Source organism: Anarrhichthys ocellatus, unplaced genomic scaffold, assembly GCF_004355925.1.
Source record: "Anarrhichthys ocellatus isolate YVR2014 unplaced genomic scaffold, GSC_Weel_1.0 scaffold38, whole genome shotgun sequence".
Lineage (NCBI taxonomy): Eukaryota > Metazoa > Chordata > Actinopteri > Perciformes > Anarhichadidae > Anarrhichthys > Anarrhichthys ocellatus.
This window is the reverse complement of record NW_022280068.1, coordinates 4,138,727-4,154,343: the sequence shown is the minus strand read 5'-3', so window position 1 is coordinate 4,154,343 and position 15,617 is coordinate 4,138,727. Positions and strand designations below refer to the sequence as shown.

The 15,617-nt window shown below is 39.6% G+C and overlaps 2 protein-coding genes across 2 annotated transcripts; one reads left to right on the top strand and one right to left on the bottom strand.

The window, feature by feature from the left end:
- Nucleotides 1–766: 766 nt before the first annotated feature.
- Nucleotides 767–3,677, bottom strand: LOC116394210 (group XIIB secretory phospholipase A2-like protein). Its single transcript, XM_031867128.1, has 4 exons — nucleotides 3,315–3,677; nucleotides 2,166–2,254; nucleotides 1,722–1,887; nucleotides 767–1,258 (listed from the first exon to the last, which is right to left on the bottom strand). Exons 1-4 carry the CDS (start codon nucleotides 3,574–3,576, stop codon nucleotides 1,140–1,142), a joined length of 636 nt encoding a protein of 211 aa, XP_031722988.1. The 5' UTR covers nucleotides 3,577–3,677; the 3' UTR covers nucleotides 767–1,139.
- A 2,429-nt stretch (nucleotides 3,678–6,106) lies between these two features.
- Nucleotides 6,107–15,473, top strand: LOC116394276 (uncharacterized). Its single transcript, XM_031867254.1, has 10 exons — nucleotides 6,107–6,523; nucleotides 6,609–6,687; nucleotides 7,936–8,295; nucleotides 8,708–8,821; nucleotides 8,958–9,072; nucleotides 9,194–9,303; nucleotides 9,406–9,542; nucleotides 9,699–11,476; nucleotides 11,575–11,679; nucleotides 12,665–15,473. Exons 1-10 carry the CDS (start codon nucleotides 6,441–6,443, stop codon nucleotides 12,991–12,993), a joined length of 3,210 nt encoding a protein of 1,069 aa, XP_031723114.1. The 5' UTR covers nucleotides 6,107–6,440; the 3' UTR covers nucleotides 12,994–15,473.
- Nucleotides 15,474–15,617: the final 144 nt, after the last annotated feature.

Below are 15,617 nucleotides of genomic sequence, written 5' to 3'. Positions count from 1 at the left end.
AGAGCACAGGTAATGTAATCAGTGGGGTCATTGGACACAGTTTGTTGCTAATGGGCAGAAGCAAACAGTTTTTGACCGTGCACATTTAACGAATGTAAATGTTATGATTTATTGGTTTATGGAGAAAATGGATAACTGAAGAGAAAGTGGTGGAACTCTGATTATGTGAGAAATAAAATGCCTATATTGGAAACTGGACTTCGTTATTTATGGCACGCGTCAGAACAAACATTTCAGCAACCGTAGTGACTTTTATTGGGAAGCAACGGTCACTACAGTCCCATTATATTCAAGAGAAGGCAGACATTTCTACAGCTGATATCTCCAAAACAAGGCAACTAACACTAAAACAATCTATTGATAGGAAGAATATGTATTTTTGATTTTGGGGTGAACTGCGCCTTTAAATTACAGTAGATTATAAACTGACAGGAGATTCAGTGTAACTATACAATACGGTAAGTCTATATCCATTTTTAGGGGCAAAAATATAGTCATTTACTTTAAAGGAAAGTTTTCAATAATCTGTTTAAAGTGATTGTGTACCAAAATATGAATCAATGCTGATACTACCAATAGAGTGATGACCCAGTACATGCTCTGACTTCCTTAGATATAGCTATGCTGTGTTCTAAGCAGACTTACATGACAGATTGTTTATGACAACCATAAGAGACTTGAGACTTGCAAAAAATACTTTCGACCATCTCTGCTTGTATTGAATGGTGTCAGTAGTGTACCATGAAATGAAATAATCACGTCCATGCATGTGTCCATAACATTTATTCATACTGTATACTAAGTATAACATGGTAATACATACCCAAAGGTATGAAGCACAAGAGGCCATGTGCTGTAAGGTTTAGTTCACGCCACAATATTTTTGCTTTTCCAAAATCATATTATGCCTTTTGCCAACTGTATTGGTGCTAATACACAAACACTATTGACAAATAAACAAATACAGTTTTGGCTTGCAACAAAGTTGAACTTTTAACAATAACATCTACATTTTGATGCAAAGTAATGTAATGACCAGAACAATAACTTCCAAATAAATTACTCAAGTAGTCCACACAGCAGTCTTTGCAACAGCTGCTCTAGTTGATAGTGTTATAAATAGCAGAGTGTTTCATGCTTTAAAGTTCATCCTTCTCCTCTCCCTGACAGAGGCATGACGCTCTCTGGCCGTTCATGTAGGGTCTGCAGCCCAGAGTCCACACTGTGTTGAACAAGGTGTCTGCTACTGCTTCACATGCTGAGGAGAGAAAGTGACAGAAGCAGGAATGTGCAGTCAGCACACAGCAGTATGTAAGGAATAATAGGTCATATTTCACATTTTCTAAAATACACTCAGCATACAGTTAATGTCATAGTCCTCTGAATTATCAGTACTTGGCAGGTTTTAAGCACTTGAGCATTTTAATCACTTGTATTGTATTTGAATTTCTTTCTTTCTGATTAGCCGATTTTTGGGGGGGATAGTAGGAAATAAAAAAATACTAGGAAGTATCACAACTGGTCATATTTTTCAGCTGTCACATACTGGGTGTATTTCAGTCCCCTCAGAGACCACAATTGTAAATATTGTATGCAAGTAGAGAGTGTACCTAAACCAGCTGCTGCATTATTAAAGCTGAAGTTGAGGCAGAATGGTGCTGAAAAACAGGGATGGGCTCAGTAGCTCAGTCCTGGGTAAAATATGGGTTAAAACAACCAACCTTCAACTTTTGACACAAAGCCAAGACTCTTCTTGAGGTCCGAGCAGATGCTGTGGAGGCACCAGCGGAACTTGGAGTCACAGCGGTACTTGTTGGAGCCGCAGGTGTCGTAACACATATCCAGCTGATTGCAGCACTTGGTCATGGCAGGGATGCCCATATCCATCTGGTATACAACAGAGGTGATGCATGTATTTGTATGTGGCATTCACATGTGGTTATTTTTGCTGTAAACTCAAAATGTATTCCACTATGCAGTCAAATAAAGACGTTTATGGACTGTATGATAATTATTAAGGACGAAAGGTTATATATTATTTTCTTTTTGCTGAAGGATGTTTTTTTGCTCCACATGTAGTTTCAGCTTTGTATATACGTATCAATCAAATTTCCAAGTTCCATAAATCCCCATGACTTTGTCCTGAACAGACAGAAGAAGCATACCCCCTCTGGAACAGGAAGACCGAAGAAGTAGGAGCTACACCCATCAGGCTCTGGCATCTGGTAGCCAGGACGAGGAATAGGATCTTTACCTGAAAGGAGAAGCAGACAAAATATCAGATGTAGGTCATGTATTACAGCAGTTAGAAAACCACATGGGTTTAAAGTTGACCCATGCACATAGAGAGATAAAGGTTACTTATTTGGTTCACGTGTTATTAGTAACCTTCCCCAGTCACTGCATGAATCATTATAGGGTCACAGTCCATTTCCAGATGATAACCGCTATGATAAGTACAATGGTGATATGATAAGTATCAGTGCATTATTGTTATTGGGTTTACATTGTTGCATTGCTGTTCCATACAGGCAATGTTCAGACTACTAACCACATTACACAGTTTATAATGTAATGTCAACCTATTACACTGTCACTTACCATTTATAAGAGCAACAGAGGCGCATTTGGGCAGAGATAGATTAGGTATTGCATACACTGTCAATAAACTGCCTGTCCTGGGAAATGGTGTAATTGATATTTTATTTGTGTTTCAAATAGTAATAATGTAACTAATTTTAACACCATTGTTTGGATAAATAAAAGTAGTTTAAAATGTGAATATTTAAACCACTTAAAAATCTAATTTCAAATCATTGCTAGATATAAGATATAATTTACAAAAATGATATATTCAATGTGGTGAAGTGTAATCAAATGAACACTCTTATTGTGAGAAACATGGCAATTAAAAGGCTTTCATTTGAGACGTATATGTTCTGTTTATGTATTTTTTTAGGTAAAAGAGGCAGATTTTTTGCAATTATTCAATATCTATGAATTTAACAATTTGATTCCAAAAAGGAAGACATGTTTTCTTTTTCTTTTTCTCTTGAAGGACTTTATTGTTATTGGGGTGGAAACACTATCAACTGAAGCATAGGACACCCAACCCTTAGACTAACCCTTTCCACTGCACATAATCAGTATTAAGGGGATAGTGCAGTAATACATTTCCTCCTTTCAATTAAAATTAAATTGTAAAATATTTTGAAGCTCTAAAATGATACATCAGTGGTGGTCCACAGCGGCTGATCAATATCAGTATCATTCTAACGCTAAACTATACGTACTCATCCATTTAACCAACTTACCATATCGACAGCGGTATTGGCACACTCCATCACGTCCACCCATGAACTCCAGCATTGAATCAAAGTATCCGCCGACTGACTCAAAGCTGTCTCTGAGGGAATTCATACCCCACTCTGCGTCCTCGTCCTCCGCCTGTGTGCCATCAGAGGCCTGGCCCTGTGGTGGTAGTGCGGTTGCAGCAGGGTCCTCAGCATCTTGACTGACAGCACTGTGGATGAACAGGCCCAGCAGGAGGGGAGCAATAAGAGCCCAACGGGTCATTCTGTCGCTCAAACAGCTCAATATGGACAGTTAAGAGTTCAGATACTGAAGGGAAACACAAACACACTTAGAGGCAAAACCAAAGTGTCTGTGACCTGAACTTTGAGCCCGACACAGGGACGTCCTTCTATGTGGAGGAACAAAGTCCAGCCTCTATCGCTATCTCTTTGATTAACGAGAGGCAGAGTGTGCTTGTTCACCATACAGCCGAGGGGATTCAATTACATTTAAGATTGAACTGCTCTTGACAGTAACAAAGAGAAGCAAACTGGGTAGAGTGGATTTGATTTATTCTAACCCAAAACCATAGACCCAACTTTTTATGTTAAATATACATCAGTGTATTTGCTAAAGCATTTAAATGAGAGACTGTGTTGTGGGTGTTGTAGTACAGACCACAGTCTATTATATTTTCAGTTCAGTATATTAGTCTATCAAATCTGTAGCCAAACCAAATCTTAAGGTACAGTTGCACTCATAATTATTCAACCCCCATGGAAAATTAGGTTTATTGGCAAAATTGACAAACTTTCAGCTGTTTTCAATAAACAACTCAAACAAGGACAATTTAAATAGCTCAACACAACTAATACTACAAGTGGTTTCTTCAAATTCAATGGCGGTGGCTTCACCGAGCCACATGCTTCACTGTAGACAGGGTGTTCTTCTCAGCGTATACTTCGTTCTTTCTCCTCCAAACGCCGCTGATCCATAGGCCCGAAAAGTTCCAGTTTTGTTTCATCGCTCTACAGAACAGAATCCCAAAACTTCTGTGGCTTATTAATATGGTTTTGAGCATATTGGAGCCTATGGATCAGCGGTATGTTTGGAGGAGAAAGAACAAAGCATACACTGAGAAGATCACCCTGTCTACAGTGAAGCATGGTGGTGGCTCGGTGATGTTCTGGGGCTGCTTTGCTTCTTCTGGCACTGGAAACCTGCAGTGTGTGGAGAGCAAGATGGATTCAATCAAGTATCAGGAAATCCTAGTAGAAAACGTCATGCCATCTGTGATGAAGCTGAAGCTTGGGCGTCATTGGACATTCCAACAAGACAATGATCCCAAGCATACCTCAAAGTCCACCAAGGCTTGGTTTCAGAAAAGGTCCTGGAAGATTCTAGAGTGGCCGTCACAGTCGCCTGACTTGAAAATCCACAGAAAATCTCTGGTTAGATTTGAAGAAGGCGGTTGCAGCACGCAAACCCAAGAATATTCGAGAGCAAGAGGCCATTGCCCATGAGGAACGGGCTAAGATTCCTGAGGAACGCTGTCAGAACTGGTGTCTGGCTATGCATCACGTTTGCATCAGGGCATGACAGCAAAAGGGTGCTCTACTAAGTACTAAAGATGCTTGTCATGAAGGGGTTGAATCATTTTGAGACTGCAGTAGTCATGAAAAGTGGCATTTTGTGTTGAATTTGGAGAAACCACTTGTAGTATTAGTTGTGTTGAGCTATTTAAATGGTCCTTGTTTGAGTTGTTTATTGAAAACAGCTGAAAGTTTGTCAATTTTGCCAATCATTTTGAGTGCAACTGTATTTCATCACAGAACAACGAGAAATGATGATAATTGTAATGTGACAACTCACGGGACAACAAAGGTTATATTTGGGCTAAATTTGATAATTGACAAGGAAGACAGAACAGCAGATACTTCTCATGTACAACCATTGATTTTCACAAAGAGCATGGTTTATGTTCTCAATGGAACATGCACAATTCAAATTGGGGAATACAATAATAAACATAAAATAATCACTTAACTCAGGTGGAGAGTCAGAGATAGGAATGGGAGTCGAATAAAGGCTACAAAAAAAAAGACGGATAAAATAACATGTAACATACTCATCAAAATAATAAAAACTGAGATATAAAACAATGTAGTGTCTTGGCACTTTTGTTGGCTACAATTTAAAGTCATTATTAAAGTGTGTACAGTTTAAGTGAGTCTCTTTCCATTTCCTAGTTGGATATGATATTTAGCTTATAAGTAGCCCAATAGGCCTACTACAGGCCTTTTTCACAGCAGACGTTTTGACTCATTATAGTAGGAAAAGCACACGTGTTACTGATAATATTAACAATTATAATGGCTCTGTTTAGTTCAAGTGTCCAAATAAGCCATGACAGTGTGACAATGAGTCAGCACACATTAATACCAGGGCCCTGAAACTGGAGCAGATAATTAGAACTCAGCCATCATTAATTTTGTTATTTACATTTCTGCTTTTCCTACTGTGACATGTCAAAATGTCTTCCGTTAACAGACAGATTTTCGTGGAATTTGCCATTATAATAGACCATCAAGTCCTTACATCAACCCAGCCCAGAGCTGCATCACAAAACACATTTTGTTCTAAAAATCAGCAACAGGGTATATGTACTTGTTATAATCCTGAAGTTCATCATACATTATGTACCAAATATATCCTGCGATACATAATTCTACCGCTAGATGTCTTCAAGTATCAGGGTCTTCGGTCTACACCCCCCTCTGTCCGTATTTGGTAGAGTCCAGGGACATGACGTCTTTCTCAAACACGGAAGAAGAGGTGAACGATGCGGCAACGATGGAGTGAGACATGTGATACACACATTTACTGGACCGCAAATCAAACTTAAACGTATGTTTGGCATTTCAGGCCTGAACAGAAAAGCAGGGTAGGATAGGTGATACCTGGGGAGACTAAAGCAGCTTTGTTGTAGTTCTTGTTTTATGGGCGCGAGGCAGCATTCCCCTCTCTGCAAGTGGCTGTTAAACATTTAGATTTTTACTTAAATAACTTCTGACTAGGTGGCCACATCCACATCTTGCTAGTCTTTCCACCAGAAGAAACAACTAACTAATGACGAGCAAAATAAAATGGCTTTCGCAAACCTGTTCACGGGTCTAGCTGCTGTCGAAGAAGGTGTCAAGAGCCCTGGTCCACCCGCCTTTACGCACAGGTGACAGTATTTAACTGTAGTTGGCCATTAGCTGTGATTTGCATGTTATGGTCATTATTAATTAAATATTTATTTTGTTTTGCAGGAACGAGACTGGGAGTGGTCAAAGAGGCAATGCTAGAAAGAGGAAAATCCAGGTTGAGCATACTGGCCCTTATAAAAAGGTGAGATGAACTTTAACTAATATTAACTTAATTTATTGTCATTGTTTGTAGTGCCATTTTTCGACATAGGAAAAACAAAAACATTATATGTGGAGGGTTAATTAAGGGGTCTCACATTCTGAAGAAAGAAGCTGCCTTTTAATATCTGTTGGGCTCTTCGCAGGCACCTCGTCATATCAGTGATGCTGGGTAGATGGGTACCAATGATGTTCTGAGCAGTTTAAATCACCCGCAGTAGAGCCCTCCTGTCATTTGCTGTGCACATCTCATGCCAGTTTGTAATGTTTCCAATCAGGATGCTTTCTATTTATTATTTTCTACTATTTATTAAAGTTAGGTCCTTGTTGCAAAACTTGCAAAAGATTTATGTCGCATTTTGTGAAAGTGATTGTGTTGACTGCACCATTACATCTCGGGGAGAATTCTAGGTTTCTGCATCGTTGTAGATCCACTCAGTTTCCAGTTTATGTGATGCACCCAGCTAATACTAATGCAGCTTAATTAATACAACAGCCCTGCAATAAACCTGACACCCGTGAAGGTTGTAATGCTGTAACATTTCAGTGTTGGCTAATGCAAGAGAAAGAGTTGAATTCTTGCACACTGGCGGCATAGTTTGTTGGAGATTTGTTTCTGTAATGTAGGTTTTTGTCATCCGTCAAATTCACAATGTGAAAGATCAAATAAACACTTGAGTCAATTACAATAATCAATTATTTTTTTATTTTTAAATGAGACGAACAGCAGAACTCAATAGAACACAAATGAAAGAGGAAAATTTAAAAAAAAATGAATAAAGATGAGATTGGCATTTTAAACAGGATTGTTGCAAAAAGGCAAAGCGATATGGCCAAAATGAAATCATTGAATTGATGAGAAAAAAATAATCAATTACTATTAAGGAAATCTGATGTTCATAGTCAAATAGTACACACAACTTTATTTAGTGTTCCGTCAGTGATATTGTTTATTGGACAAAATATTTGTAACTCCTCCCAGTATGATGCGATGCAATGCCTCACAAACTGTAGACTTCAAATTTTAATAACTACATCTTTTAGTGCAGAAATGTAATATTGCAAGCATTAGTTTCCTCTAGGTCTACTTGCGCCTTTGTGTAAGTTATGCGGGGTTTGTGCTGCTTGTCTGCACAACATGTATTTGTACTTCCCAAACTTAAAAAGGTTGTCTTACAATATTAACAGGCATGTCCTTGACATTTCATTTCTTTGCATTTTCTTTCCACAGAAGCAATGTCACGAAGTCCAGACAACCAGAAATTCTAATGGTGCATCCTTCAGAGAAGATGACTCCAAGGCCATACACTACAATATCTATAACACTGATAGCAGACATGCAAGTGCTGGCTTCACCAAAGAAGTGATACATAATCATAGTTATAAACCTGACCACAATAACAAAGGTCAGAATTACACAACTAAAAATAACCGTAATGTGAACAAGCAGCAGAAAAACAAGCCGGAGTGGCCGAAAAATCATCATCAACAGAAGGATAGATGGAGACCTGCTAATAGAGGTGGAAGCCATCAGACTCAACCTACTTGGGGACAAGGTGGAAGATACAGACAAAATAGAAATGACAAGCAGGTAAGCAAGAGTGTCAGCCTTGCAGAGTCCTTTTGCATGCCTAATGAAAACAGGGCCGACTGTATATTGTCAAAAACAATGCCAAAGAACTTTTTTAAAACCGGGTCAGATGATAGGATGAAAAGTCACAGAGCTAAAAGGCTTTTGATAGCCAATCTACTTGCTGATGGTCTTGTTCACTTATGTAGGTCATATATAGAGGCATCAGTATAAAAGTGAGAATGGTTCATAACCAGTTAAAAGTTCTGAAGTGTAACTTTAAGTAATTCAGTAACTGCCCCAAACAAAAGCTTGAATACACCACTGATATTAGTTCAAGGGGTCAAAAAAAAAGCTACCTTGAGAAAGTTTTAATCATGTATTGATTCAAAATGTTTGTGAATCTTAACGTTATGCTCATCTTTCCTCTCAGGGCGTCCAAGTGAAACGTCCAAAGTTAATGTCACAGGAGTTCAAGGACCAGAATGGCGTGTTGGTGGATGGGCGGTTAATTTGTCGACATTTCCTTTGGGGAAGGTGCATCAAGGCAGGTTATGTTAAACATGTGTATATATATTTAAAAAGTTATATAATACCAAAGTTGACATGTCTAAGTAACTTGTAGGATAGAACAGTGTCTCATTATTCTGGCCTTTATTGAGTGTCATTATAACTGCACACAGGAGGACGACTGCCAACTGGAACATGTTAAGGGATACAACAATCTCGTCAAAGAAGTGTGCAAGTACTACGTTCAAGGAGTCTGCACAAAGGAAGAGAGCTGCCCATACATGCATAATATCCTTTGGTTGAACAGCAATGATCTTTAGATTTTTCATAAACCCATTGCAGTTATAAGTCTTGTACTATTGAGACTCAGGGTTGTTAAATATCTAATATTTCCTTTACTAAGCTGCACAGTCATTTCCTTGCAAGTTCTTCCACAGAAAAGGAAAATGTTCTCAAGGAGCGGATTGCAAGTTTTCCCACGAGCCACTCAATGACGTCACAAACCAACTGTTGCATGAGGTGTGTATGTAAGAATCCACTCATGAAAATGTTCTTACAATGTTTTATAGGCATTGCTGTGTGCTGAAAGCAATCGCATGTCTTCCCTTCTTCTCACTGCAGGTATTCAAACGTGATGATGACCTCTATGCACTTTCAAAAAAAGCTGAACAGGAGTCGTCCGGACAGCCAGAAAACACAGATGAGCCAGAAATTACAGAAGCAAGTAGGACTTCTGATACACTCCTGCAACCACTCAGGTATGCACATACAAACGTTAACTTGTCATTGTGATTCTGTAAATGCATCAATGTAATTCTTGCATTGGAATTCATATCAATCAACCGGTATCAATCATTGATACCAGTTATGATATGAGTAAGAAGCATGCTGATTTTCTTTTCTTTTTTTTGTAGGCCTATCTTTTACAACAGCGGAGAAACGAATGCTGAGAAGGACTGTCGGACTAAAGAGCTGGCTGATATCATGGAGGAAGCTGTCCCACCAAATGCATCAGATGCTGCCCAACCTCACCTCCCTCCGTCAAGTGACCTTAAACATGAGGAGCCAGTTTGTTATTCAGTTGCAGCAGTGCTTGGACCTCAACTATTCAAACCGTTCCCTAGTTTCTTTACAACTCCAGGAAGTCATGAGTCTGGCAGTTCAGTCTCTGCAAACCAAAGCAAAGTTCCCTACTCTGTGGATGCTGTTCTCAGGTCTTGTAAATCAGTGGAATATTCTACCTTTAGACACTCACCTACCCCTCCTACTGCACAAACTGTGTCCTATACCCCAAAAACTGACTTTGAAGAGTTTACTGAGCCCATGCTAAGCTCAGAAACCCAAGATGAGAAGGTCTTGCGTTCAGTAAATACCAGAAATGGAGTGAACAATTCCCAGGAAAAATTATTCAAGAGCCTGTCATCCCTCCAAGTGCACACCAGTGTGCTTTCAAAGAACTGCCCTAGTCTTACTCTGGCCTCCAGGGATAACAAGACACGAGGTGGCAATATGCCAGAGTCGATGAAACCTGCTCAAAGACCTGCTCATGAAGTCAAGTTGGAGTTCCTGCAGTCTCCTGTTACTGTAGCAGAGAAGTCTGTGTTATCCAAAGGAGATATGAAAAGATGCATGTGCCTGCCTTTGGATATTACATGCTCTGACACCTGTAAAAGTGAAGGTGTTCTTCCTTTTGGACGCACTAATCGCAAAAGCATTTTTTCAAGGCCATCAAGTCAGAAATCTACTTCCAAATGTCCTACAGAGTTGAGGCCACATCTCTCTGTTCTGACGTCTGACTCACAAGCCTCAACAAAGCCTTTTTCTCCTTCAGGTTTCACCGACTTTATAGTTGGAGCTGCTGTTCCTGTTAAACCTGTCACCAGCTCCTTTAAGACAAGTGCTTCTGAAAACTCCGGCAGTCGTCACTTTGTAGAAAAACAACCCACTGAGATCCACCTGCACTCCAAAAAGACACAATCTGTCCTCAACCATGACACTCCTTATTCAACTGCCATCATAGCAGAGTGCAGCAGTAAAACGGCACATTGTGGTGATTTGGCAGTTGGATGTAAAAAGACCCTGAAAAGACCCTTTCATAGCCTTTTTGCAAGCCCCATTACTGACAGTGTAATGCAGCCAAAAGACGATTCTGGACCAGATTCCCCTTGTCCTCAAGGCTTCATCCACTCTTCCTGTCCTGCTCCACAGCCTGCAGGTTGCAGAAGTAATCGTGTTCAAAGTGCAGTTGAACCTGACAAAGCCCCTGCCAGGTCCTTCCTCGGCCTTTTCGCTGCCCCTCCCAGTGCTGCTCCTCTCCCGTGCATCCAATCTCAACCAGATTATTCAAGGCCTTCCTCCTGCTCTCAACAGTCAAACCAGTCAGTTGATAATACATTTCCTTTATCAAACTCCAAACCAAGAGCTTCTGATTTAGAGACGCCTCTCCAACACCAGCTTAGAACTGTCAAAGAAATCTCTTGTGCAACAAGATCCTCCTATTTCTCTCCTAATCCTAAAATAGAGAATGAAGACAGCTCAACAGAGCACATAAATAAACCTACAAAGCAGCTACTTAATCCTGTGAGTAGCTTTGATTCTCTCTGTGAGGTATCTACCAGTATAACCCCTTGTGGTAACAGTCCATCTAGAACGCATGCTCATCAGCAGCTGCCCGACATTACATCCCACAAAGGTAAGGACGTGCTCCACACTGCTTACAAATACCGGTGTGAAATTCTGACTTGCACTACTGAAATATGTTGTTAATGCCTCATTTCGTTGGATCTGAAGTTGCTGACACTGCAAATTCAGTTCTGAAGACTCTCTTCCTGTGCCTGAGCCCATACCAACAGGATGAAGAGCAACAGGACCGTTTTCAGATCGGTGTCACTTCAGGTATGCTGTTTACTCATTCCTGTTGAAGAGATTTATATTAACTAGTGCAGGGCCCTTTGAAAATGTGCCCGTTCAGAACCGGCCGACTGCTGGGCCTGTGGTGTTTCTGCTCATACAAACAACGTCATACTCAGCACTGTGCTCTGCTACTCACGGTCAGAAACGACAGGGAAATACACTCTGGTGCAGGAAACAACACCATGGGCAGACTTATCCGTTAATGTAAGCAACCCCAAACTAAAAGGGCCCCCGACAGCTATTGATTTACTATGGTGTTTAGATATGAAAAATATGAAATTATTATTATTGTAAGTCAATGTACCTTGAAATCAATTACAAAAAAGGCTCTTAATACAACTCAAAAATATGCAACTCAACTGTATACGACTTACTGTATACTTCTACTAAGTATTGTAGTACTAAATTGAACTGACAGAAATGTTACTGGTTACGTTGCAGATTTAAATGTGACTCGCAAACATGATGCATCATTTATTTATTTAGCTAGTGTTATATTAGAATTGATAAGTGACATTAAGTACATTTGAGTCCATTGTGCTGATAATGCCTCTCTCTCTCTCTCACTGTTCACTTCAAATGTTTGAATGCATGACATTTACTGCATAGTATTAATAGTTTTACTTCAGAAAAGAAGTTTTGAGTAGCTCTCGTCTTCTACCATTCCCAGTTAGAGAAAGGGTTGAAAGTAAATCCAAAGCACAGGGTTTTCCTGGGACCCCAAATGACTAAATCTGCACCTGAAAAACACACCCAAGTCGTGGTTACTCGCGGTCAGAAACACCGGGGAAATACACTTAATGAATTTAAACACACTTTAGATGCTTGGGGCTTTATTTTTGGAATTTCCATTGGTCACTGTCAAGCTCTATGCTTCTAGTTGTGTTGTATCCCACATTTCTCCGGATAATTTGTGGCTGCTCATAACGTTGTGCCTCTTTCTCCTGTTATTGTTTGTAATTTGCAGACTCAAGACTCCCAGTCCACCCGTCCACTGAGAAAACAGTTGCACACTCAACAGAGCACCGGCCGTCTCTCCAAACTCTCCAAATCCCCTTGGAGGCAACAGTTGGATCTACCCCCAGCAGTCCAGGAACAAATGAACTTCAGGTGAGAAACTCAGGCGCACACAACATGCCGTGCAAACAAGTGGCGTCGCTGATGCAGCATCACACCCGCCCAAGACCGAAGCGCGCATCAGAGGAAGTACTGTGGGTAAATAGGGACGTGGTGGTCACACCACTAAAGGACCTTTTCAAGACTTTAGAAACCACTGTTTTCCATTTCGGACATTAACGTTGGATTACTTTCATGTTAAATCTTACTCATGATCTTTATTAATTTTGCCTTGTGGTCAGTCATAACAGCCGTGTTATGAGAGCGCACATATTTAAATCTTGTTCTTTATTTCACATCTACAGTCTTCTTTGAATTTATAGTTTTGTGCAGCTTTAAGACTTATTCATCTTTGTGTAGTACCAACATTGTAATAATTAAACATTCAAATATTTTAAGTTTATTTTACATTTTACTTACAATAATACAATATTTCTACAATGGTGCTACATTAATAAACTTCATGCAAAAATTGCCTTCTGATTTGTCTTTTGAAGTTTGTGGTTGTACCACAAATTGATGGCACAATCTTCAACTTATATTTGTTTTCAATGTTCATGTTTCTCAGGTATCACAGATATAAACAACTCTAGACTTAAATAAGGATTTCTGCTGGTTTATTAAACAGAATTTTAAAAATAGTACTCACAACTTCAAAGATTTTCCTTTTGATACCATGTATTGTTTTACATCAACAATGACAAATACATTTCATCAATACTATACTACAAAATGTGTATGCTCTGCTTGTGTACAGGAATGTTTGTGATATACACTGATAATATATCATTGCACAGATTTGTTGATATGAATATGTTGTAATAACTAGCGAGTGGCCCCAACATGTGAGAGGGGAGGGAGCAGGTGCAGTTGGGCGGGGGGGGTGAAGGGAGCTTCATCATGAGCAACCGCCTTGATCATAAATCACAGAAGTTGGTGTCGATGTGGAAGAACAATATACTCATTATTTTCGCTTCATTTTAAAACACAATTATGATTTTATTATGGTAATTTCAGTTCTTGTCCTACTGACTCATTCTTCCATGCATGTTTGTCTCTTATTGCTTTTCAGATGTGCATATTTCAAATTCATCTCAAGTTCAGTAATACCAGCTCAAAGTTACTTTTAAAAGGTAACCTGTGAAATAGTTATCGTTTCTGTTCTGGTCACTTGAAAACAAAGTCAGAATAAATGGCCTTGCACGCAACAAACAAAGTCACTTTTGGTAAAAAAAAAAAAAGTTCACACGGCTTTTTACAATTGTTTTGCTTTTTTTTTTGTTTCAATTCATCCAGAAAAATCATATTAAACTGAGAAAAATGTAATCATCATCTTAGTGTCTTTGGTTGCATGGGCCAAAGATCTTGACGTAGCCAAAGATCTTGACAGGTGTTGTGTGTCCGTAAGATTTCTGTGACCGGAGCATTTGATTAGAACTCTACAAAAAACCAACATTCAACTACAGTAAGAAACATGGCTGACTCCAAATGTCTCGACTTCACCGATCATGCAGACTTTTGGACCCAACAGGTGTTAGCATTGTGTATTCTGCCGTGAACCATCAAGAAAAACGCCCTGCGATTAGTTACAGGATCCAAGATCAACCTCTCAGCATTGATTGTACGGTAATGATTAAGGTGTGAAGTCTCGCCTCATAGCGTGTTTTACCCCCTCATAGTCCAGTGCCTTTGCAGACCTGATACGATGATGGTGAGCACTTCCAACATGTCACAGTACTTATGATCAAAGTCTTTAAGTCCAAAGGGTGGACATTTGTATTTATTGTGTAGATCATTTTTTATTTTATACACATGGGTGACAAATAATGGAAATCCTGAAATGACAAATGCATGAGTTGAATGAGTGAAGGAAAATGATGAGATCATACACTTTTTTTGGAGTGACGTCTTACACTGCACTCTCCACCATTATCCTCATGGAAAATCTTTCTGAGGAACGGTTCATCCCTCCAGTTAGACATCAATGACGAGGAGCACTGAAGCTGTTCTGGAGGCTCACGGTGACGCAACACAATACCCAAACACTTTGTGTAGATTTTTTTTATATTTATTGTTCTGATTAATTGTGTAATATTGATCTCACAAAACATATTTGGGTTTGGTTTCTATCAGAATTGTGTGTTTCTCCACATACATTTAGCTGCCGGAGGGCAGACTCAAGTATCCTGTGTAGTAAACTTCTGGGCCCCGTTTAAAACAATTACTGGACATATAAACAATGCATATACACATAAATCATACATGGGGCATTTATGAGGCAGTTAATTATATTATAATTGTGGAGCACTTAGATAAATAACTACAATATGAGTGCTATAAATGAATAATTGATCGCCTCTCAGACATTTAAAATGTATTCTCTGGATATCGCAGCCAAGGACACGTGATGAATTAATGGTTCAGGCCCAATAAAAAGACGGTTGCTGTTGAACTTAGGCAATTTGACACAATTGGTAAAATGCAAACCTGTTATTAACGGCTTTTCTACATCCACTTGTGACTAACTGGAAATTGGTTCCCCCGAGTTCCACAATGATTGAGAAATGTTCAGTTCAGCATAATGTTGTCTGCGCAATGTGACGACCCGCTCTGCCTGTTCGTTTGGCTGCCTTCCTTGCAGGTGTGGAGGTGGGTGTGGCAGAGGGTCGTCAGGCAGAGTGGAAACACCTGAGGCCATTTGCAACACTGGCCCTGTGTGCCAAAGTACTCAGTACAAAAACCCTCTGGATTCTCAGTTGGTCTCTCGCTCCTTCCTGAGACACCCATTTTGGTTTCTGTTGCAG